Below are 26,682 nucleotides of genomic sequence, written 5' to 3'. Positions count from 1 at the left end.
TTTGTTTTGACGTCTCATTGTCAATGGTAACATCCATGTGCAACAATTGACCCTAGTGGGAATACATGCTCAATGAAGTTTAAACCTTGTCATTATCCCAAATACTGGAGCCTTTGCGCAAGCACCACTTTCAGAAAGGGAATTCTGGTTTGATATTATGGTCCAGATTTGAAGTACCTGACCACAGATTTGACAAAATTTGGGAGAGTGGCATTTGACACTGTGCAGCTGGTATTGGAAAAGATAAAAGTAAATTGTGTAAAATAAAATCACCATTAGGAATATTTCCAGTATAATATACTTTAAACTTAGTAGGAAAACCCCTTTAATGTGTGTGCTTTTGTTTTTTTTAGATACGGATACAAGAGCCATGGCTAAAGAGCGACAGAAGAAGGATAATCATAATCTTAGTAAGGATATATATTAATTGGATATTGTCCCTTTTAAATTGTTGAGATATCAAAGCTTATATTGTGTCAGCATGACTACTTTGTTGGAATTTATTAGTTAGATTTCCTGCAAAAACTTTAGCAGAACTTTTATGCACTATTCAGTTTGTTTAATTTCCATGTAATTTTGGCTATTAAAAACCCATAACATCTTAAAGTGTCCTATTAAATTGTTGCTTTTAATTTTTAACTGAGTTACAGATAAATATCCAGGGATCTAGAAAATCAAGGCTGAAATAAGCCTTCATGAAATATTCATTGTTTTTCAGTTGAACGGAGGAGACGTTATAATATTAACTACAGGATTAAAGAACTTGGAACACTGATCCCAAAGTCAAATGATCCGTGAGTTTACAGTAAATTCACTTACTTTATTTCTAACATTTTTAATATATACTTGACGGTTCAGTATTGGATTTATTATTACGCCAAGAGAAAAACTGTTCAATTCTGTTTATGCTAAGATGGCAGGTCATAGAAGAACCTCATCTTTCTGCACATTAAATTTAAATGGAACCTGTCACATTGTACATGCAGTCCGATCTTTGGACAGCCTGGTATAGAAAAGGAGAAGATGAGCAGAACGATATATATAGGTTTATTGGAAAATATTCAGTATAACTTGTTCTTTATTCACTGAAATCCCTGGTGTTTGTATGTATATGAGTCCAGTCTAACTAGTGATTGACAGCTATCTCTACATGAACAGTCATATAAGAAAGATTACAATCACTGAAAGCAGTGGCATGCAAAAGTATTCACCATCTTTGGTATTTTTAATGTTTTGCTACCACACGATCTGGAATGTCACTGTTTTTTGAGGGTTTGCATCAGTTCATGTGAAGAACATGCCTACAAATGTGAACATTTGGCTTTCTTTTTTGTTAAGCAAATAACAAATAGGACAAAAATAACTGAAAACTTCAGTGTGCATAACTGTGCACCCCTCTAAATTCATTACTTTGTAGAGCCTCCTTTTGCAGCAATTACAGCTGCAATTTGGTTTGGATTAGTCTCTATGAGGTTTCCACATCTTGACACTGTGATTTTTTGCCCATTCCTCAAGGTAAAACTGTTCCAGCTCCTTCAAGTTAGATGGTTTCCTCTGGTTAACTGCAATCTTCAAGTCTGGCCACAGATTCTCAATTTGATTAAGGTCTGGGCTTTGACTAGGCCACTCCAAAACATTTACACGCTCCTCCTTAAATCACTCAAGTGTTGCTTTAGGGCCCCGTCACACATAGCGATCTCGCTAGCGAGATCGCTGCTGAGTCACTAGTTTTGTGACGCAACAGCGATCTCACCAGCTGGTATCGCTGATCGTTCTTGGAAAGCCCTGGACATTTCTTTGATCGCTGGTCTCCCGCTGGCCCTCACGCATCGCTGCGTGTGACAGGCAGGAGACCAGAGTTCAGATGGTAACTAAGATAAATGCAGGGTTTCTAAGCACCGTGCGGTGCCTAGAAACCCTCTGTGTACCTTAGTTACCAGCGCGCTGATGCAGGGAGCTGGTAACTACGGTACACATCAGGTTTCTAAATGACGCACGTCCCTTTGAAACCTGATGTGTACCTTAGTTACCAGCTCCCTGCATCAGCGCGCTGGTAACTAAAGTGCACAGCAACGCCGGGCGCTCGGCGTCGCTGGTGCTGGTCACTGGTGAAGCTGTCTGTTTGACAGCTCACCAGCGATCACATAGCGACTCACCAGCGATCCTGGCACGTTGATATCATTGTCGGGATCGCTGGTGAGTCGCTATGTGTGACGGTACCCTTAGCAATATGCTTTGAGTCATTGTGTTGTTGGAAGGTGAACCTCAGTCCCAGTCTAAAGTCACTAAAGCCCCCGTTATACACTGCGATATCGCTAGCAATATCCCTGTAAAGTCACTGATTTTGTGACGTTGCAGCGATATTGCTAGCGATATCGCTGCATGTGATACTTACCTCCGACCGGCTTCCCAGCCGGGTATCGCTAATCGCGCGAGAAGCTCCTGGTCCATTCCTCGTTGGTCACTTCCTGCGGCGCTTCCTGTGGCGCCGACGAGCGACGCGTGGAGCCGGACGGGAGGACGCAGGATCGCCGCGTCTGACAGGTAAGTAGCGACCCCCGTCCCCAGCGATGTCGCTAGTGAGATCTGCCTGTGTGGCAGCTCACTAGCGACCACCTAGTGATGTACCAGCGATCCTGACCGCATCATATCGCTGGTCGGGATCGCTGGTGCATCGCTAGGTGTAACGGTACCCTAAAACTTAAACAGGGGGTGAATACTTTGCACGCCACAGTTTGACTGTACACTAGACTTATTCATAGAAACACCAGGGATTTCAATGAATAAAATGCAAGTTTTGCTGAAAATTTTCCAACAAAAAGTTTATCAATCTGATCAGCTCCTCTGCTCTATAACATCCTGCCTGCAGATCAGATACCGTTTTTCAACAAGGATAATTTCCTTTTATCAACCCATTTTTATTTTTGCAATTTTTAAAATGTAAAAAAATGAATATATATATTGCCTAAAATACAAAGGAAATGTGTCATCTTCAGCTTTAGGCCTTTGAGATCATTTCTTCTTCAACTTGCTTAACTGTTCCCAATAACAGTAATTTTGACCAGGGATGTCCACACATTCACATGCCACTGTAGCGAAGAGAAAAGAAAAGAATTTACTGAGTAGAAAGGAAAAATGAGCAAGTACTTTATAATATGATGATTGGAATATATTAAGAGGATAAAAACTTTGATGGAAGGGCTTCTTTAACAAAAAACAATGAGGCTCTAGATGTAGCTTTTTTTTATTTTGTCGCTGCAGTTTTTACAAAACTGCACCAATAACTACAACTTTCTGTGCAATATATATTCATTTTTGTTCAGTTTTTAAACCTATCTGATAGTCTTGAAAATTGCATTGTTGTGAAAGTATTTCAAATATGGCTGGTATAGTGTAATGGTTAAGTGAACAACCTATAACATGGGAGACTGGGGTGCAAATTCTGGCTCTGCTCTGTGGAAAAATAAATAAAAAATAAATTATATACCAAGGCTCCTAACACTATAATACCTATCTAAGGTGGCTGTTAAAGTGCACAACCACCAATGTGGGAGACTGGATTTCAAATCCTGGCTCTGCCCTGTTGGATACAATATACCAGTAATGGCCCTTGGGCAAGACTACTAACACTATAGTGCCTACCTCATTAAACATGAAAGTGTCACTAACAAAGAGAGTCATGCTGGCTTGGACATCGCCCGGATTAACAAGGTCCACATCAGATGTCGAAGAACCTGGACAATCTGATGATAAAAGGAAAAATCACACAACACCAGTGCAATGTGGCTGCAATATTTGAGAATGAAACACAGCAACCACTTAGAGCAAGAACCAGTCACCATTAAAGATGCAGACATCCAACAGAACATGAAGAGTTCACCTGGCTCAGACATTATCCACACCTACTGGCTATAAAAATTAACAGTGGGACATGAACGCATGGCAAAGCAGATGAACCACCCAGCTTGGTTAACATAAGGAAGAACAGTGCTGATCATGAAGGATCCTCACAAAGGATCAGTTCCATCCAACTACTGCCCAATCACCTGCCTTACAACATCATGGAAAATCCTGTCAAGCTACAGAACCATATGAACCAGTGCAAGAATCTAGCTCAGAAAGACATTTAAGGCATTGGGACTGACACAGAGGCACTAAGCACCAACTCCTAGTAGATAGAGCAGTCGCTCAAAACTCAAGATCCAGACGGACTAATCTCAACACTGCCTGGATTGACTACAAGAAAGCCTATAACTCAATGCCGCACACATGGATCTGTGAATGCTTGGCTCTCTACAATGTCAACAGGAAATTAAGAACCTTTCTCAGAAACTCAATGGGACTATGGAGAACAACATTGAAAGTAAAACTCAAGACAACTAGCACAAATGAAAATCAAATGTGGCATATACCAAAGGTGATGCACTGTCCCCATTGCTGTTCTGCGTAGGTTTGAACCCCTTCAGTCAGATAATTACAGCATCTGGCTATGGATACATGCACAAGAGCGGAAGCACCATCAAGCTGTATACGAAAAACGAACAAGACATCAATTCACTGATCCACCTGACAAAGATCTACAGTAAAGACATTGGAATGTTCTTCGGACTGGAGAAGTGTGGCCGATTGATAAAGGCAAGGTAGTCAGGACTGGTGGAGTGGAATTACCAGCAGGACACATAGCAGATGTACAGACATGCTACAAGTATCTCGGCATCTCACAGGGATACGGTAACCATGATGAGGAGGCAAGGAAAGCAGCAACATCCAAATCAAAGGGTAAGACAGGTCCTGAAGAGCCAGCTCAATGAGAAGAATAAAATCCATGCCATCAATACATATGCCCTGCCAGTTATCAGATATTCTGCTGGCATAGTGTGCTGGCCAAAAGAAGAGATGGAAGCTATGAAAGCTCTTAATAATGCATGGAGGTCTCCACTCTAAATATAACACCCAAAGATTGTATACCAACAGAAAGGAGGGTGGTCAAGGCTTGATAAGCATCCAAGCCACCATCACAGATGAAACAAGGAGTATCCAGGAATACAATAGAAAAATAGCAGCAAAAGATGAGATGCTGAGAGAAAGCCTAAGGCAGCAACAACAACAGATCTGGAAGGAAGGACAGGAACATGAAGCACCATGGCAAGACGAGCCACTGCATGGCATGTACCATCGACAGATAATGGAGGTGGCTGAAATGGAGAAATCCTACCAATGGCTGGAGAAAGCTAGACTGCGAGACAGCACAGAGGAACTAATCATAGTGGCACAAGAGCAAGTACTAAGTACCAGATCCATAGAAGCAGGAATCTACCACACAAGACAAGACCCAAGGTGCAGACTATGCAAAGAAACCTCAGAAACAATCCAACACATAGTGGCAGGATGCAAAATGGAAGCAGGAACAGCTTATACTGAATGTCACAACCAAGTAGAGGGAATTGTATACAGGAATATCTGCACAACATATGGGCTAAGTCCCCCTAAGTCCAGGTGGGAGACCCTAGAGAAAGTGGTGGAGAATGAAAGGACTAAAGTCCTGTGGGACTTCAAAAATCCAGATGGATAAGCAGGTGTTGGCTAACCAACCAGATATTGTTGTAGTAGACGAGGATCAGAAAATAGCAGTGATAATAAATGTGACAGTGCCAAGTTACAGCAACATTAGAAAGAAGGAATATGAGAAGCTGAGGAAATACCATATTTAGTCAATATTCAGTTAATATTTAGTCAACTACCAACTGTGCAAGTTCTCCCACTTAAAAAGATGAGACAGGCTTGTAATTGACATAATAGGTAGACCACAACTATGAGAGTCAAAATGAGAAAACAAATCCAGAAAATCATCTTGTCTGATTTGGCAAGATTTATTTTGGAAATTATGGTGGAAAATAAGTATTTGGTCATTAACAAAAGTTCATCTCAATATTTTGTTATATATGCTTTGTTGGCAATGACAAAGGTCAAACGTTGTCTGTAAGTCTTCACAAGGTTGGTGCACACTGTTGGTGGTATGTTGGCCCATTCCTCCATGCAGATCTCCTCTACAGCAGTGATGTTTTGGGCCTTTCGCTGGGCAACACAGACTTTCAAATCCCTCCAAAGGTTTTCTATGGGGTTGAGATCTAGAGACTTGCTAGGCCACTCAAGGACCTTCATATGCTTCTTACGAAGCCACTCCTTTATTGCCCTTGTGGTGTTCTTGGGATCATTATCATGCTGAAAGACTCATCTATGTTTCATTTTCAATGCCCTTGCTGATGGAAGGAGGTTTGCACTCAAAATATCACGATACATGGCCGCATTAATTCTTTCATGTACACGGCTGTCGTCCTGATCACTTTTCAGAGAAGCAGCCCTAAATCATGATGTTTCCACCACCATGCTTCACAGTAGATATGGTGTTCTTTGGATGCAACTCAGCATTCTGTCTCCTCCAAACATGACGAGTTTTGATACTACCAAACAGTTCTACTTTGGTTTCATCAGACCATATGACATTCTCTCAATACTCTTCTGGATAATCCCAATACTCTCTAGCAAACTTCATATTACCCCTGGCATGTACTGGCTTAAGCAGGGGGACACGTCTGGCACTGTAGGATCTGAGTCCTTCTGACACCCCCAGAAGAAGCATTGAGCGAAATGCGCGTTGGGGTCACCCATCTCCCACATCTTTTGCAGTCCTGTTTTCTTTTTCTATCAATCAATTTTTTATCCACTTGGTCTACTGAGTGCAGAGCTTATAGTTAGGACCCCCTTCTTTATGTCCATATTATTGCTTTTCACTTGACTGTGGGTATTTATACTGTCCATAAGCTATGTTACTTAGGCACTATGCACTTTATGTAAAAGTTTTTTATTTTTTAGCGCTAAGGATTTACCTTGAATCATGATCTCATTATTATATATATTTAAAGCCACCATCACTACCACTACCATTACCAGTGGCTCCATTATGCCATTATGTGTGTCACCTGACTGTGGTTATATAAGATATGTAATTGAAACACTGTACATTCTATGTAAAAATTTACTATTAATTTAACATTAAGGATTTACCTTGAATCTTGACCTTACTATTATGTACTTTTAAAGCTACTACCAAGACACCTGTTTAGACTTTTTCTAGGCATATAGACTTTTTCTTTTTTCTTTTATATAGCGCTAACATATTCCGCAGTGCTTTACAGTTTGCACACATTTTCATCACTGTCCCCGATGGGGCTCACAATCTAAATCCCCTATCAGTATGTCTTTGGAGTGTGGGAGGAAACCGGAGTGCCCGGAGGAAACCCATGCAAACACGGGGAGAACATACAAACTCCTTCCAGATGTTGTCCTTAATGGGATTCGAACCACTGAGCCACCGTGCTGCCCTAGACTTATTACTCCCCTGCTCTGATGTGGCACTTAGGTGTAACTTCCTGTTGTATTTTAACTTTGCTTTGTCTTTATTGAATCTATATTGAATTTTGTGATGTACTCTTGTAATAAAAATGATTGAGTGTTTTACATAGCTCGGGTGTTCATTCTTTTTTAGTGTACATAAATCTTCCTGTAATATTAAATTGTCTTCTTCTGTATCGATTACCCTGCAGAGTTTAGTGTAATCTGCAAATATTGAAATTTTACTCTGTATGCCCCCTACAAGGTCATTAATAAATATGCTGAAAAGTATGTCTTCCATTTTCTTATTGCTTCCACAGTTGATTTCATCACACCAAGCTGCTTGCCTAGTGCAGATTCAGTCTTCCCAGCTTTGTGCAGGGCAACAACTTTGTTTCCGGTGTCCTTCAACAGCTCTCTGGTCTTCACCATAGTGGAGTTTGACTGTATGAGGTTGAGATGTCTTTTATACTGATAACTAGGAATGGGCGAACTCGAACTGTAAAGTTCTGGACCCGTCACAAGGTCCCAAACACGGGTTTCCATGGGAAACCCTTGTTACGGTTCGGGTAGAGTTCGGGTCCAGGGCCTGTAAAAGCATAAAATTAATAATAAACATTATAATAGTACTTACCTGTCCAGCGACACATCCTCCCATCCCGCTGTCTCCCGGCCGCATCTGCTTCGGGGCCGCTCACTAACATCAGGCGGTATTCACTGCACTCGGCAATCTACGGCTTTTTCCAGCAGTGTTCGTGCAGATGTCAGCGTTCACCCGTGTTCATGGCCCGAGCCATAAACTTGGGTGAGCTCTGACTGTCACTGTCAGTATCAGCCTGCTTCTCGCTCTGCATAGATGCTTGTCTATATGCTGCGTTAACACTACCATAGAGTTAGGGCCTTTTCACATCACGTTTGTGCTGTGTTTGCATGCAATGCGTTTTTCAGGTGCAGTAATGCATGCGTTATTGCATTCATAGACTTGTATGAACACGCAATGCAAAATGCGGTTGCGTTTGAATGCAGCAGATAAAAAAAGAGCACAAAAGAAAAATTTTAGTAGAAATAAAACAAAAAAACATTTAGAGACTCCATCTTTATTATAAAAAAATCCTCCGTTGTAGTGCACATGGATAGCAATGTCAGCTCTTCTATGAACTGGGGTGAACCCTTCCGTCACTGCACGAACACTGCGAATGCCAGCCGAAAATTGCCGAGCAGTGGAGTGAATAACACGGAAGTTAATGAGCGGCCCCCGAAGTAGTTGTGCCCGGGAGACAGCGAGACTTGATAAATATAATTATAATGTTTATTATTTTATGCTTTGTTTTACAGCCCCCCGCCTCATCCCATATTTGTAAAGTCCAAGCTCGGGGTTCAGACGCAAGTGCACATCATCTCCAGCTGCGAGCTCGAACTTTACAAAAAAACTTGGGCGAACCCGCTAATCCCGATCATTGGGGGTTCACCTATCACTACTGATAACAAGTTCAAGCAAGTGCCATTACTACAGGTAATGAGTGGAAGACAGAGGAGCCTCTTAAAGAAGAAGTTACAGGTCTGTGAGAGCCAGTAATCTTGCATGTTTTTAGATGACCAAATACTTATTTTCCATCATAATTTGCAAAATAAATATTGCCAAATCAGACAAGGTGATTTTCTGGATTTGTTTTCTCATTTTGACTCTCATAGTTTTGGTCAACCTATGATGTCAAGTACAGACCTCTCTCATCTTTTTAAGTAGGAGAACTTGCACAATTGGTGGCTGACTAAATACTCTTTTTTACACTGTGTATATATACACACACACATTCTATAATTGTATATATGATATTTTATATACATATTACATATATGTATATTTATTTTTCCATTTTATTTTTTGTCTTCTACATAGTCCTGCCTGCCTTTGTACACCAGAAGCATTCTCTTTGCTCCAGTTCTGGTGATACTACAATACACTTTTAGTACCAATGCACCTTTATCAATAAAGGTTCCCCATTGCATCCTGTCATTTACTTCATTGTACAGAAAATTAAGTTTATATAAGATTAGATTCAAGCTGGTAGATTTGATGGTCTTAATACATAGCTAAAATAAATAGCAGAATAGAAGTTTCCTTTGATGTTGTACTTTGATATTATGTACACTTTTAAATAAGAATCACCGCTGAGAATACAGTTTTTTACTTTAACAATGAAACACTCTCCCTTTCCTGTAAAGAGTCAAATGTAAAGAATATTATACTAAAAATGATCTTTTAAAATGTAATCTGAAGTCCTTGGCAATGTACATTTTCTTCTCCATTAATGTATAAGTACTGCACATAGATTTTAATCTCAAAGTTAATAATAAAAGCAATTTTCACTTAAAATATAAAAACTGTAATGGTAGAATCATAATACATTTAGCTCTCTCACAAAAAGTCTCTCTATTAGTTTCTTTTGACACATATTTTCATTCCAGGATCAATTTTACTATATAAGGAGTTCTTAACTATTCTATTAAAATTTCCATTCAGAAGCAATAATATCTAACAGTGAATAATAGTCATGTAAATCATTATTTCAGGTTAATGTAAAAGATTTTGTAAGTTCTTATGAATTCTGCTGATGTGCACAATTGTGAAAAGGTTATTTCGCCATTTTGCAGTGATATGCGCTGGAACAAAGGAACTATTTTAAAAGCTTCAGTTGAATACATCAAATGGCTACAAAAAGAACAACAAAGGGGCAGAGAATTAGAACATAGACAGAAAAAATTAGAACAAGCCAACAGAAGATTGCTGCTGCGTATTCAGGTTGGTTAAGTACGAGAAAGTTCTAAAGTTCTTAAAATTATCCCCATCTATTCGGCTTTTAGATATTTATTTATTAGAACAATTACCGGCTGAATCCATTTATCGTGGTAGAATGTGTTTAACCTTTTACACAGATTGCTTAAATGACTGTATTGTATTCTGACATTGCTGAATGAGCAGATGTGTGATTTGAATTCGGTTAGGTGCTAAAAATCAAGGACATCAATTTATGTCTGTTCACAGTATAAAACAAGAAACAGAAAAAATGTTTTTCATTGGAGAGAAATATCAGAAGTTCCGTATAGAGTGTCTTTTAACTGAACATCCAGTTTGTAATTTATATTTTTCTAGAATGTGAAAGTTTATACATCTAATGATGAGTTATCTAAGCTCCATTTATATACCGTAAGTATACTAAAAATATAAAGAACAAAGAATCTGATTTATTAAGGTATCCATGCAAGACTACTAGTATAAAACACCTTAATAAGCTGCAATATTTTTGCTCAACTCAAAAAATGCCACTATGGGCAAAGCATAGCTTTCGGAAAAGTGTACTTGAGAAATGTACTCCAGGAAGCCCTGCTATGTGTAGAACAAGAGATCAGATAATAGCAGCTTCAAGTCTCCTAAAAGTAAAAAGTTAAAAAAAAGGATAAAAAATATTGAAAAAAAACATAAAAGTTCAAATCACCCTCCCTTTTGCCCCATTCAAAATAAAGAGATAACAAATATACACATTTGGTATTGCTGAGTTCAGAAATGTCTGATCTATCAAAATATAAAGTAAATTAATCTTATTGGTAAAAAAAAGTAATTAGAAACAAAAATGAAATGCTAGAATTATGGTTTTTTGGTTTGAACATTGCAACAAAATCCAATAACAGAAGGAAAAGACAAGAAGTGTGTAAGCATAGGCAAGGATCACCATTTATTAGGAAATGACTTAGTTTTATTGAAATACAAAAATACAAGCAAAACAAAACACACATTTAACCTATTAATGACAGAGCCAATTTGGTACTTAATACAAGCCAATCTTTACAATTCTGACCACTGTCATTGGAACGCTTCAATGTATCCCACTCATTCTGAGACTGTTTTTTCATGACATACTGTAATTCATGTTAGTGGTAAGATTTATTTGATATAACTTGTGTTTACATATGAAAAAAATGAAAATTTGGCAAAAACTTTGAAAATTTAGCATTTTTTTAATTTAATTTTTGTGCCCTTAAATCAGAGAGGAATGTCGCACAAGATAGTTAATTAATAACATTTCCCACATGTCAACTTTTCATCAGCACAATTTTGGAAACATAATATTTTAGTTAGGACGTTATAAGGGTTAAAAGTTGACCAGCGAGTTCTCATTTTTCCAACAAAATTTTAAAAAACATTTTTTTCAGGGACCACCTCACATTTGAAGTGAGTTTGGGAGGGCAATATAACAGAAAATACCCAAAAGTGACACCACTCTAAAAACCTCACCCCTCAAGGTGCGCAAAACCACATTCAAAAAGTTTATTAACCCTTCAGGTGCTTCACGAGAACTAAAGCAATGTGGAAAGAAAAAATGAGCATTTTACTTTTTTCACAAAAAGTTTACTTTGGAACCAAGTTTTTTATTTTGTAAAGGGTATCAGGAGAAAATGAACCACAAAATTTGTTGTGCAATTTCTCCTGAGTATGTCAATACCCTCTTTATGGAGGAAAGCCACTGTTTTTGGCGCATGGCAGAGCTGAGAAAGGAGCACCGTTTGACTTTTGGAATGCAAAATTGGCTGGACTCAATGGTGGTGCCATGTTGCATTTGGAGACCCCCTGATGTACCTAAACAGTGGAACCCCCCAGTTCTAACCCCAACCCTAACCCCAACACACCTCTAACCCTAATCCCAACCCTAACCATAACCTTAACCACAAACCTAACACTAACACACCCTTAACCCTAATCCAAACCCTAACAGTAATCATAACCATAACCATAACCCTAACCCTAGCCCTACCCTAACTTTAGCCCAACCCTAACCCTAGTGCAACCCTAACCCTAATTTTAGCCCAACCCTAACTGTAGCCCAACCTTAAATTTAGCCCAACCCTAACCCTAATATAAAAATGGAAATAAATACTTTTTTATTTTATTATTTTTATCTAACTAAGGGGGTGATAAATGGGGGTTTGATTTACTATTTTCTTTCATTTTGATCACTGTGATAGGGTCTATCACAGTGCTCAAAATGAACCAATAGGAAAAATTATCTATTGTTGCCGGGTGCCGGCAGGCAGATCTCGGCGGGCGCACTGCGCATACACCCATCATTTTCTCCTGGAAGAAGACACTGGCGGCCAGGGAATGTGACTGGGAGATGCAGGAGGGTCCAGGGACACCGTAGATACCAGGGGGGAATCAGGGGACCCCATTTCTCTCTTCTCTGATGTCCAATCATATCGGAGGAGAGAGAAGTTAAATGGGAAAATCGGACTTTTTTTTGCAGTCGCCGTTATTCTGTTAATAACAGCCATCGCAACACTGGGGTCGATAAACGAACCCAAATCATGTTCTCTGGGGTCTCCGTTACACCCTGTAGCCAAGACTCCAGAGAAATTCCAACTCTGGGGGGGCTATACACTTATTTCTCAGAGCTGAGGCATAAGTACCCTTAACTGCCGCCGTTAGAAGGCGTATCGGTGGTCACTAAGGGGTTAAAAACAATTAAAAAGCCAAGCAGGCTATAGCCTGTTTGGCTTTTTTATTGGCCCTTTTAATTGCTATTAAATGTGTGTGTTTTGCTTTGCTTGTACTTTTGTATTTCAATACATCTAATGTAAGTGATTTCCTTATAAATGGTGATCCTTGCATATGCTTACACACTTCTTGTCTGTCCCTTCTATTGTGCCTTTTTCAAGTGTGTGTCTAGTGTTCCCATATACATATACTTAAATATATTTGTAGTGCCCTCAGTTTGTTTGAAAATGCAATAACAGGCGATCAAAGCATTGTATGTAGGTCAAAATGGTATCAATAAAATATTAATTTATCTTTAGCAGTATAATGATTACCACTATATAGAATAAAGCAGGGGAAATTTTGAAATATCTATGCTGATTTCTGAGCTTGGATAAGAGATTGCATCCCATTTTTTTGTTAGGTGCTGGGGGTCTCAGGACCAAGATCGCTATAGATTAAAACCTATATCTCGTCATAGTTACTGAATACTTGCATTTCTGGTAAAATAATACATATTATGAAGCATATCTTTTTAGCATTTCTTTCTAGCATTTTGTTATTACAGTATTATGCCTCCTGGAAATCTATGAACAAATTGTTAACCAAGCGTTAGGGCAGGTGTAGACAGCCATAGATTCTTTCATCCGAGAGAATTGGTCTGATTATGCTAATCACATCATGATCAAACTCTGATCAGAGGAGTTTGAGGAGAAAATGGAAATCGGAGTGCAATATCTCATCAAATATTAGGTTGAGGCAATTTATTCCTCCGACAGACATTGCATAACATTAATTCAGTTGTGATCCTATGTTTTGTTGGATCCCTCTTGGACCAAAAAGATGCTTGTCTGAACCTGCCCTTAGTATTCCTATTGTCACTATGGACAGCCTTAGTTATAGATAAACATCTGGTACAACATACTCCCAGTCTGATACTGTCACCACTAATTTGACAATATAACACCCATTTGTCAATTCATTTATACATCTCCAGGAGGACAACAGTGGAAAGGCACTATGAAAATATTCTCCAGCATTGTCATTTTAGCAGCAGTATAAATATCTAACAGACATGACAGGAAGGGTGATAAACTTTGATGTACTACCCTTGTAAAAAAATGTAGTTTATTTCTTGTACCTCTTATTTTTTTTGTTATAAGGAAAACAAAAAAACTCCATACAATAATGTTTTCATTGTAGGAACTTGAAATTCAAGCCCGAGCTCATGGTTTGCCAATGCCGGCAATGTCTACTGTAGAATTAGCTTCACAAGTCATCAAACAGCAAACATATGGAGAAAATATGACAGAAGATTATGCTCATCAACTCCCAATGCCTATTGGACAAGCAACTGATTTATGTGATGGATCAACAGGATTTTCTGATCCTCTCTCGCACTTTACAGACCTATCCTTTAGTGCTGCTTTAAAGGAGCAGATGTTAGAAGAGATGTCTCCGTATGGCACAGACCCCTTCCTTTCTGCTACGTCACCTGACCTTTCCAAAGGAAGCAGCAGAAGGAGCAGTTTCAGCTCAGATGATGGTGATGATGAACTATAAGCTCAATGTACGGACCCTAAAGACAGTAGCACGTAACCAGCAATCCACTATCAGGATTTACGTTTTATACCTTTACAAAGAGACTAAAAGGAAATGCAATTTTCAGGGCAGGGAATAAATGCAGAATGAACAGCTCCATTCTCGAAAATTGAAATGTCAAAGTGACATGTTTGTATATTATATTTTACACCTGTTAAATTATATGGGCCTAAGTGATTTTCCACTATTACAGCTCCAATTAGTAAATACTGCTCATCATGTTGTTTACCTTGGGGCTAAAATCACCTGGTGATGGGATGACAAAGCCTTAATGATTTTGTTCATATAAAGTATAATATAACATTTCCCCCTCATAATTAAGTTGCCATTTTGCTACTTTAGTAAATGGATCATCCTGTTAGCAAATTTAATTAAGGGTCTTTGAAGGACCATCGCAACAGATATTTACTGTAAAAAGTATCAATTCTTACACTCCAGTATAATGAAAATGTTGTGGCCTTTCAAATGTGAAGAACTTATTTCCATTTTTCTAATTTCATAGTTGACTCGGATTTTAACCAAGAAATTGCTATTTTATATTTCTGCTTCACTGTTCTATAACATAATTTTACCAGTTTTGAACAATCACGTTTGATCAACTCATTAGAGCATTAACATTTTAGTTTATACTCCACGCACATTGTCATTTGGGGACCATTGTTGTTGCTGTCCCCAATATTGCTATACTGGATAATAAGCAATGAGGCAAATGTATGAAAATGACTGCATCCAATTGATACAATTGGCACTTCTTTAGCACAGATGAGAGCATTAAATCAGCACTCCAACATTTTTTCTTAAATAGTGCAGCATAGACTATTATTACTGGATAATGTAGAGCCTGTGGTTTCTTATCTCTTGTGTATACCAGTTTTAGTTAATGTGCCATATCTGGGTTGTCTGCAGTCTTGATTCCCTCTTCCCCTCTTGGTCACCGGAATGCAGACTACATATATTGTGATGCCAGAGCCTTATCATATTGTACTTTCTTCTATATAATGGAATTCAGTGATAGATCAGTGAGAGAAAACTTCAGGTCCCTGATGCCATGAGTGAGCCCTGCACAGATATGCTAGTTTGAAATGCGTTGACCATTGTTACATTTTTCCAGGATGTTCTGTTTTGAAGAGTTAACATTTTTTAATATCTGGATGTTTCAATAAATATTAATGCTTTTATTTAATTTTGGAAATTAAGTGAGGGATTCTGTTAGTGTTTTTTTCCAAGTATGTTATTCCCTCTCCAACAGGGATTTTTCATCTGAGCACTTTCCATTGATACACAATTTATCTGAGAGGTAAATATATACCATACTTATATTTTTTCTATTGTCCCTGATATACAGTTTAGTCTCTGTGCCCTATGTACTGAATACTGCAGAATCTCAGCGTGACAGATGTTATGTATACAGCAGTTTTAGTGTACCCTATGTAATAAATACGGCAGTCTCAGTGTATCCTATGTGATGCATATACCAGTAGAATCTCTGTATATAATATGTGATAAATATACAACAGTCTTAATGTATCCTATGTGATGTATGCAGTAAAACCAAGAACATATCTGCACCCATATTTTTCCTCCTTCCTCCTGAACTGTATCCTATGTGACAACAGTGCCTCAGTATATTCTATGTGATGTATACAGCTGTCTCAGTATAGCCTATGGGATGTAAGCAGTATATCCTATGTAATGAATATAATAGAGTCTCAGTGTATCCTATATAATATATACAGCAGTCTCAGTGTATCCTATATAATATATACAGCAGTCTCAGTGTATCCTATATAATATATACAGCAGTCTCAGTGTATCCTATATGATGTATACAGCAGTCTCAGTGTATATACAGCAGTTTCAGTGTATCCTATATGATGTATATAGCAGTCTCAGTGTATCCTATGTGATGTATACAGCATAGTCTTAGTGTAGCCTATGTGATGTACAGCAGAACCTTTCTGTATTCTGTGTGATTTATATACAGCACTCTTAAGGTATCATATGTGATTATACAGAACAGTCCAAGGTTACTTAAAGGGAACCTGTCAACAAGATTGTACTCAATCACCTACAGTGTCAAGTTGGTGCTGTTATACTGATTAAAATGATATCTTAGTTAATTAAATCTGTCTTGTGGTTGTTGTCTAATCTTTATTTGTAGTATTTTTACTTAATGAGATTCTTGTGCTTCAGGCCTGTGGGGGGTCTTTATGTGGTGCTCTGCTTGCATATGCATCTGTATGGCTTATGGCAGGTCACTGCGGGATCACTGACCTGTCCCCTATTTTATATACTGAATATATGTATTGAAGAAAGAAAAAATAACATTCAGCAAGCAGGTGCCGGGGCAGGGCCTATGCTGCAGCATGATTGCATCTATAATAAGATGGCCCCAATTTGCTAGAGGAAAAAAATTGTCTCCACCAAGATGGCACTGGCGGCACCTGCGCAGGAGTATCCGCTGCTGGCACCATCTTGGTGGAAACAAATTTTTTTTTTCCTCTAGTAAAATAGACAGATGCTACTGCACAGGCACTGCTGGCACCATTTTTGTGAAGACAGCATTTTTTTTCCTCTAGCAAAACAGTGCTGATGGCGCCTGCGCAGTAACATCTATTGGATTGCAGATAGATGCTACTGTGCAGGCATGGCCGATGCTATTTGGAGCCAAAATTTTATTTTATTTTTCAGATTAAATGTATATCACAAAATAAAATAATTTAATGCATATTATAGATGCGATCATGCTGCAGTGCTGGTGCCGCCGCCAGTGCATGCCTGATGAATGTGATTTTTTTTCAATACATATTATATTCAGTATATAAAATAGAGGGCAGGTCACTTAGTGACCAATCATAAGCCATACAGATGAATATGCAAGCAGAGCACCACATAAAGACCCCCATAGGCAACCCCGAAACAAGAAAATCTGATTAACTCAAAACTGCAAATAAAGATTAAACAACAACCACAAGACGGATTTCATCAACCCAGGTATTGCTTTAATCACTATAACAGTGCCAACCTGACACTGGCTGTAGGTTCCTTTAAGTGATGCAAGTAGTTGTGCCTCAGTGCATCCAATGTGATGTATATAGCAGAGTCGCAGTGCATTCTGTGTAATTAGCACAACAGGCTTTAAATATAATATGTGTGACATTTTAAGCACAGTGTAGCCTATATAGAAATCTCAGTGTATTGTGTGATTTATATGTAGCAGTCTCTGTGTATCCTAAGGGATGTATATAGAAGAGTCTCAGTGTATCCTAAGTGACGTATACAACATAGCCTCTATGTTTTCTATGTGATATATATACACAGAAGAGCCTTAGTGTTTTCTGTATATCTTATTTGATGTACAAAGGACAGTCTCTGTGTGTTCCATGTGACGTACATGTGTGATGTGTTTACGGCTGTCTCAGTGTATCTTATGTGATGTATACAGCAAAGTCTCAGTGTTACTTATGTGATGTAAAGAGCAGTCAATCAGTGCAACCAATGTGATGTACAGTTGTGCTAAAAAGTTTGCATACCCCGGCAGAATTTGCTTTCTTGGCCTGTTTTTAGAAAATATGAATGACAACTACAAAACTTTTTCTCCATGATGCCATTTATTGTCAAACTACTGTGTTTTCTCTTCTTAAATCATAATGACAACCCAAAACGCCCAAATGACCCTGATCAAAAGTTCACATACCCCATTTTTTAATACTGTATATTGCCCCCTGTTAGGGCTGGCGGAACGCACTAAATAATAGAGATGGTAATAAGGTGCGTTTGCAGTCCGGGGTCCACCGTGCAGGGGTGGTAACCTGCTGCTCAGAAATGGTGGATGCTATATGGCAGTATACTATAAGAACACACGCGGGTTATCGCCACCGGGAGTGTACTGGGGCGGACTCTGTTGCTTCACAGAGCCGCACTACCGCTGAAAATAAACGCCAGAGCCTGTTTGTGCTCACAGAGCTCGGCTAAAAGAGCGCACAGTGTACGGCCACAGAACTCTACCCCAAGGACACGGGGTTAAAGTCCTTCTAGGCCCACTGAACACGCGGCGTCGCTGCCTTGGACGCCGCTATAGACACTGGCTATGGAGCACGTGCACAGAGGCATGCCAAGTCCCTGGTGAGGACTGATGCCTGACTCAACCTCTGTCCTACCTATGCCTAAGTCTGGGCGCTAGCAGGCTAGGCTGCACAACACATGCGTACCAAGGGTAGGGGTTTCATAATGAGTCATTCACCAGAGACATTCATGCATGCATACATCACTCACTCCACATAGTCTGTAAATACAGTCTATCCTAGCGCATGGGCGAGCGGCCATGCAAACCTTTTATAGCCACGGGCGTCCAGAACCTTCCTGGCTTCTCGGATGGGCCAATCCAAACCCGAGCAGGACCTAAGCACGTGACTCTCAATCTCCAATGGGAGATCACTCCATGGGCATGCTCAGTGGCCCGACATGAGGACTTAGTCCCTGGTGAATCTCGCTGCTGAGCAGCATGCATTGTCATAGCTGTGCCAGAGGTGGCAGCAGCAAGCAAACCCACAGAGTTGGCCTGGACAGAGCGCTGGGACCGACGAATCTGCTGAGCAGGCTCCACTACGGCTGAAGAAGAATGGGAGACCGCTGGGTGCAAGGCTCTGGATTCCTGCTGTGCAGTGGCAGGAACCCGACGCCTAACACCCCCTCTAACATCAATAACAGCTTGAAGTATTTTGTCATAGTTGTGGATGAGGTTCTTTATTTTTTCAGATGGTTAAGCTGCCCATTCTTCTTGGCAAAAAGCCTCCAGTTCCTGTAAATTCCTGGGCTGTCTAGCTTGAATTGCACACTTGAGTTCTCCCCAAAATGGCTCAATGATATTGAGGTCAGGAGACTGAGATGGCCACTCCAGAACCTTCATTTTGTTGTGCTGCAGCCAATGGCAGATCAACTTTGCCTTGTGTTTTGGATCATTGTCATGTTGGAACATTCAAGTACGTTCCATGCGCAGCTTCCAGTCAGATGAGTGCAAATTTGCCTCCAGTATTTGCTGATAACGTGCTGCATTCATCTTTCCTTCAACTTTGACCAAGTTTCCTGTGCCTTTGTAGCTCTCACATCTCCAAAACATCAGCGATCCACCTCCATGTTTTACAGTAGGAATGGTGTTCCCATCATCATAGGCCTTGTTGACCTCTCTCTAAATGTAACGTTTATGGTTGTGGCCAAAAAGTTCAATTTTGGTCTCATCTCTCCAAATTACCTTGTTCCACAAATTTTGAGGCTTGTCTCTGTGCTGTCTTATGTATTGTAGGTGAGATACTTTGTGACATTTGCACAGTAACGGATTTCTTCTGACAACTTGACCATGCAGCCCATTTTTCTTCAAGTGCCTCCTTATTCTGCATCTGGAAACAGCCACACTGCTAGTTTTCAGTCCTGTATTTCAGCTGATGTTATTTGTGGGTTTTTCTTTTCATCCCGAACAATTTTCCTGGCTGTTTCGGATGACATTTTTGTTCATCTACCTGACTGTGGTTTTGTTTTTACAGAGCCCCTGATTGTCCATTTGTTAATCACAGTTTGAACACTGCTGACTGGCATTATCAATTCCTTGGATATCTGTCATGAATACAGTAGACTTTCAATGTATTCTCTGCAATATTTTCAGCAGTCTCAATGTATCCTGTGTGATGTAAACAGAAGTCTCATTTTATTGTCTGTGATTAAGATGTAACAGTTTCAGTGTATCCCGAGTGATGTATAGATCAGTGATTTAGTGAATCTTATGTGACATATACAGAAAGGTGTCTGTGTATCATATGTGGTTTACATACAGCAGAGTATTAGTGTATCCTGTGTGATTTATATACAGCAGTCTCAGTGCATCCTATGGGATGCATACAGCACAGTCTCAGTTTATCCTATGAGATGTATATATAGCACTTTGTGTATACCATGTGATGTATGCAGCACAGTCTAAGTGTATGTTCAGATCACATTCCGGCCTGCATATCGCGTGGCCACAGATCCCGCCCCGCAGTCGCTTATGATTTATTCACACTGCTGGGCATCTTGGGCATGAGAGCCGCAGACAACTACTGCACATGCCCGAGATTCCCAGCCAAGCAGTGAGAATAAATCATAAGCGACTGAGGGGCGGGATCTGTGGCTGCGCAATATGAAGGTCGGGATGTGATCTGAGAGCCCGGGCAGCACTGACTACGCATGCCCAAGAAGATATAGCACTGCGCAGGCACCGCATTTCAAAAGAAAACTGAGGAGGCGGCACCAAATACGAAATGAGTGATGGATGTGAGGCGTCTGTCAGAGGGGGAATGATCTGCCCCCCTGTCAAATTTCAGGTATTTTTGAACAATTTTATAAAAGATTACTTCTGCGGTGGAACAGAAGCTAAGTAACAGAGCCATCTTAACAGAATGCAGCATTAGTGCTGCACAAGGTGGCTCTTTTACAAAACACCTGGGGGGTGACAGGTTCCCTTTAAATGAAAGCAGCTCTATGATTGGTTGCTATTGACAGCAAAGATAGTTTTTCTTTCAGACAGTTTCATAAGTTTTTACCCATATCTTTAGTTTTATTAGAGGGAAGGAGAGCACAGCTTGGAGGAGGTGAGTCTGAGAACTGCCAGTGAGATTTAATAGGTAAGGAAATGCACAGAAAGTCAGAACTTGACTTCCTGTCTACACATTAACTCATGCACTGGACTGGTTATCAGACCGGAAATCACATGACCCGACTTCCTATAATGGAAGATGTATAACTGTAAATGAATTGTGATTAAATACATTAAACATTGAATTCACTGATGGTAAGCATTATATGTGCAAAAACAAAAAAAATGCTGGAGTGCTTCTTTAAACATATTTTGGCTGCAATACTTTGAATTCATTTGTGCTAGTAGGGCATGTTTACCAACACTAAACCAATACCACCAATAAGCTATAAGTTTATATGCTATAGAACTGTTTTAATTGCACTGATGAGTGAGAATAATTGATTTTTGGATGAAGATGCCTATTGCTTTATTCCGATGCAAAAAGACTTGGCAGTCGTATTTTGTCTGGAGTTTTCTACAATAAAATAATACTATTTTTATTGATTACGTCAATACAAGTGCTAAGACTTCTTGCATCGTAGCTGATGGGTTTGGATCTTACTTTGGTGCCATTTTCTCCAGAAGTGCCATGTTTATTATCACATGTTGCTTTATTCCAAAAGTTGGCTCTCCTGTACTACCCCATGTAAGCAGTAAGTAATATATGTATTAGTAGATATTCCATTACATTAATGCTGTCAGACAAAATTTTTCCCAATATTTGGTTAAATGGAGTCTGTCAGCACAAAACGACTGCTACAACCAAGCACAGGTGTCCGGTGAACTCTTGGTGTGGCCAAACAGTTCAGAGCACTTTCCCACCTACATACTTTGCATCTTTCTCCACAATGACAACTCTGGCTTTACAGAAGTCAGGAAAGGGAAGAGATAGATGAAAGGAAATAGGTGAGAAGGTAAACTGAACTGACTGACTGACCCTAACTATCCCTGTGTGGCACAGTCAAAAGTTTTACCATAACCAGGTTCCCGCATCATCTTCCCACATGCTTTATGCATCTATCAGCCCTCTGTGTCTGTACTGTTACACACTTAACATTATGACTGGTCCATACAATCAGGGCAATTGTTACCATCCACCTTTGGTGTCTACCTTTTTTCCTCATAGATTGTAAGCTTGCGAGCAGGGCCCTCATTCCTCTTGGTATCTGTTATGATCTATGTGACAATTGTTATGCTGTAATGTCTATTGTCTGTACAAGTCCCATCTGAAATGTAAAGTGCTGCGGCATATGTCAGTGCTACAGAAATAAAATTTATTACCATAATATTATTACTGCCCACACCAGGTGTGCACGAGCAACTTTGCTTGGTCTGAACAGTCATTTTGTACTGAAACATTCCCTTTAAATAACTATATTCTAAGTCGATATATTCTATGTAGACCATATTCAAACAAGAGATGCTTTAGTAATGCTAACTACATATTTTTAGGATGTTATAATGCAACTAAGTGCTGATCAGTGCCTTTATGAAATACGCATTGGATGGACAACTTTTTGTCACTGTCTACAAAGTTGTTTTATTATCACAAACTTCCATTAGTCACGATTCATAAAATAAGAGCAATAATAAAAAAAAGTATTTTAAAAGTTAAGCAAATTATTAGATTTATTTAATAAAGAATCAGACCTTAGTTACCGTAATATGTAATGCACAAAAAAAATGTAATTTACTGAATGTAAGTATGAGAAATATAACATGCAGTGTATTAATATAAACTTTGCTTTAATTCTCACGCACACAATCATATGATCTTGAAAACCTCGGTCATGTATTTTAGTTGGACAATGCAAATCGCTATATGTTTCCAAAGATTTTTTTTTACTAGTGTGTGCATAAACAAAACGTCATATGCGTATTTAGGTATTATATACAGTGCGGGAAAAAAGTATTTAGTCAGTCAGCAATAGTGCAAGTTCCACCACTTAAAAAGATGAGAGGCGTCTGTAATTTACATCATAGGTAGACCTCAACTATGGGAGACAAACTGAGAAAAAAAAAAATCCAGAAAATCACATTGTCTGGTATTTTTTCATTTTATTTGCATATTATGGTGGAAAATAAGTATTTGGTCAGAAACAAAATTTCATCTCAATACTTTGTGATATATCCTTTGTTGGCAATGACAGAGGTCAAACGTTTTCTGTAAGTCTTCACAAGGTTGCCACACACTGTTGTTGGTATGTTGGCCCATTCCTCCATGCAGATCTCCTCTAGAGCAGTGATGTTTTTGGCTTTTCGCTTGGCAACACGGACTTTCAACTCCCTCCAAAGGTTTTCTATAGGGTTGAGACCTGGAGACTGGCTAGGCCTCTCCAGGACCTTGAAATGCTTCTTATGAAGCCACTCCTTCGTTGCCCTGGCGGTGTGCTTTGGATCATTGTCATGTTGAAAGACCCAGCCACGTTTCATCTTCAATGCCCTTGCTGATGGAAGGAGGTTTGCACTCAAAATCTCACGATACATGGCCCCATTCATTCTTTCATGTACCTGGATCAGTCGTCCTGGCCCCTTTGCAGAGAAACAGCCCCAAAGCATGATGTTTCCACCACCATGCTTTACAGTAGGTATGGTGTTTGATGGATGCAACTCAGTATTCTTTTTCCTCCAAACACGACAAGTTGTGTTTCTACCAAACAGTTCCAGTTTGGTTTCATCAGACCATAGGACATTCTCCCAAAACTCCTCTGGATCATCCAAATGCTCTCTAGCAAACTTCAGATGGGCCCGGACATGTACAGGCTTAAGCAGTGGGACACGTCTGGCACTGCAGGATCTGAGTCCATGGTGGCGTAGTGTGTTACTTATGGTAGGCCTTGTTACATTGGTCCCAGCTCTCTGCAGTTCATTCACTAGGTCCCCCCGCGTGGTTCTGGGATTTTTGCTCACCGTTCTTGTGATCATTCTGACCCCACGGGGTGGGATTTTGCGTGGAGCACCAGATCGAGGGAGATTATCAGTGGTCTTGTATGTCTTCCATTTTCTAATTATTGATCCCACAGTTGATTTCTTCACTCCAAGCTGGTTGGCTATTGCAGATTCAGTCTTCCCAGCCTGGTGCAGGGCTACAATTTTGTTTCTGGTGTCCTTTGACAGCTCTTTGGTCTTCACCATAGTGGAGTTTGGAGTCAGACTGTTTGAGGGTGTGCACAGGTGTCTTTTTATACTGATAACAAGTTTAAACAGGTGCCATTACTACAGGTAATGAGTGGAGGAAAGAGGAGACTCTTAAAGAAGAAGTTACAGGTCTGTGAGAGCCAGAAATCTTGATTGCTTGTTTCTGACCAAATACTTATTTTCCACCATAATATGCAAATAAAATGAAAAAAAAAACAGACAATGTGATTTTCTGGATTTTTTTTTCTCAGTTTGTCTCCCATAGTTGAGGTCTACCTATGATGTAAATTACAGATGCCTCTCATCTTTTTAAGTGGTGGAACTTGCACTATTGCTGACTGACTAAATACTTTTTTGCCCCACTGTATCAAAGCACTTTTTCCCTAAGAAGCTTTATTTTTAAAGCTTCCAGGGAAAAACTAATCAGAGCTATAAAACCTCACATGGAAATATACATTAGGTCACTTATTAGTACAGTTGTGTACATGAGACACAAGGCTAAGTTAGCATACATTATGTGTTCTGCTGTAACTATTCCCTTACCAAGCAAAAATCTTAACGAAAGCTGTTATTTTGTATATGCAAATTTGGATAATGTAGAGAAATATGAAGATATAATGATTGCATATGTTATTCAGAAAAAACTGCTCGAGGTGCTCTTTTTTGTCATTTTAAGCATGAAATGGGTTTTGAGCAAATGGTAGGTATAATTTTATAATCATGAGTTTTTAATTATGATATTATCCCGGAATGAGCAATTACCATTTTTTTCTTACAAATTGTCATGTTAGTTAGCCATTGTTTCATTATTCCATATCATAACTTTCATTTTCATGCCAACGCTACAAAGGAAGCAGACATAATGGATCCATGAATAGGAGATTCTAAATAAATACAAATCTATCTATAAGAATAAATCTGTTCCTTGATATCATAAACTATGTAGAGCTTCTCTGCGATTTACCGAAGCACTTAAACACTTCAGCATCCCGAAACCCCAGTAAAACAATAGAAATAACTGAATAAATTGACTCAAACAGATTGTGATACATTTTCCTGCGAAAATCTTTATATACCAGAGGCTATATTTAAGCAAACGTGTCTTAAACATTTATTTTCCAAATTTAATTTATGGCATGGTCCATATTTATTATGCAGTTTAAAGCCATAGAGATCTTTCCAAAAGCAAAAAGGCCTCCAGCCTATTCACTTCACATGCCCTTAGGAGTGTGCCAGGGCTTCTAGGTACCTTATGGCAGGAACAGTTTAGCAGCTAAAATTCTCTCTCTAACTTTATGTATTTAAGCAATAATTATTCCGTAAGGACTTTTAGCTCCTCATAGTTTTGTAATTGTTTTAGGAATATTTCAAGCGTTTTCAGAATTTGTTTATAATGTCCAAAACTAATTTTATTAAATGTCATTGCCGACAAGAAAATCTACCTTTATGCTGTGTATTTTAATAACATATTCTTTGGATTTTTCATACTTATAAGTAAAAAAAAAATCAATTTGTGTGTGAATGCACTGGTGCATAATGTCATATTTATCAACATCATGTAATTTTAAAATACAGTAAGTATTTTTTGTGAAAGGTTTTTTTTTTCGTTTAGAACCACTTTCTCCAAAACATATAATTATCATTTTACAAGAATAAAGCAAACCTCATATAAAGGCATTAAACATGGAAATATGTTTTCCTAATGTTCATTTTGAGCAACTGGAATTTTTTTGTAGACTTATTATAAGGGGTTGTAATATAATTTTAATTACAATTTCAGACAATTCTTAATCTTATTTTTGAGGAAGAAATCATAAATGAAAATATTAAAGAAAAGTGGCAAATGTATGTTTTCTTTAAGCTGTGTTTTGATCTCAATGTCATGGAATCATTCCAATTACCACCCAATAATGTGTAGACCTTCTAGAATTAAATGTGTGTAGACCTTCTAGAATTAAATAGGAGCAAAGTGGAAATAGATGAATGGAGATAGCAATCGGTGTTTACCTCCTTATTGGATATTGGAAAAAAAAAGTCAGATTGAAAGAAACAGGGGCTTAAATATGTTAACAGATAATGGCAAGAATAGAAGCTGGTATCAGCTAAGAGTATCTCATTTTTTAATCAGTTTATAAAATATTTATATTTAAGCAATATTAGCATTTCTGTCCTAAATGCTATTTTAAATGCTAATGTACATTTGACTTTATTATTTGGTTCTTTATATTATTTTGCGCAAGTGGCATTATGGTTTGGTTTTTATTATATAATATGTGTAAAACACAATGTAAATGTCATGAAACAAGTATTACAAACAGCAGAACAGGCGGAGATATTCGGCGAAAGTCTCTGGGACAATTTCTAAATTTTTTTTAGGTGATTTCTGATATCTTTAGAGTATTATTATGCTTACATT

At 38.8% G+C, this 26,682-nt stretch overlaps 1 protein-coding gene across 1 annotated transcript in view; it reads left to right on the top strand.

The window, feature by feature from the left end:
• Nucleotides 1-14,596, top strand: part of TFEC (transcription factor EC) — a 62,944-nt gene extending 48,348 nt beyond the window's left edge. The window contains exons 5-8 of the mRNA XM_073573667.1: nt 354-410; nt 719-794; nt 10,045-10,192; nt 14,123-14,596. Of these exons, the coding sequence (XP_073429768.1) occupies nt 354-410; nt 719-794; nt 10,045-10,192; nt 14,123-14,482 (641 nt within the window). The 3' untranslated portion in view covers nt 14,483-14,596. The remainder of the gene's footprint in view (nt 1-353; nt 411-718; nt 795-10,044; nt 10,193-14,122) is intronic.
• Nucleotides 14,597-26,682: the final 12,086 nt, after the last annotated feature.

Source organism: Dendrobates tinctorius, unplaced genomic scaffold (assembly GCF_039654945.1).
Source record: "Dendrobates tinctorius isolate UK_male_01 unplaced genomic scaffold, ASM3965494v1 ptg000035l, whole genome shotgun sequence".
In the NCBI taxonomy this organism is placed as follows: domain Eukaryota; kingdom Metazoa; phylum Chordata; class Amphibia; order Anura; family Dendrobatidae; genus Dendrobates; species Dendrobates tinctorius.
Note: the sequence above shows the minus strand (reverse complement) of the source record. Positions and strands in the feature narration are given on the sequence as shown.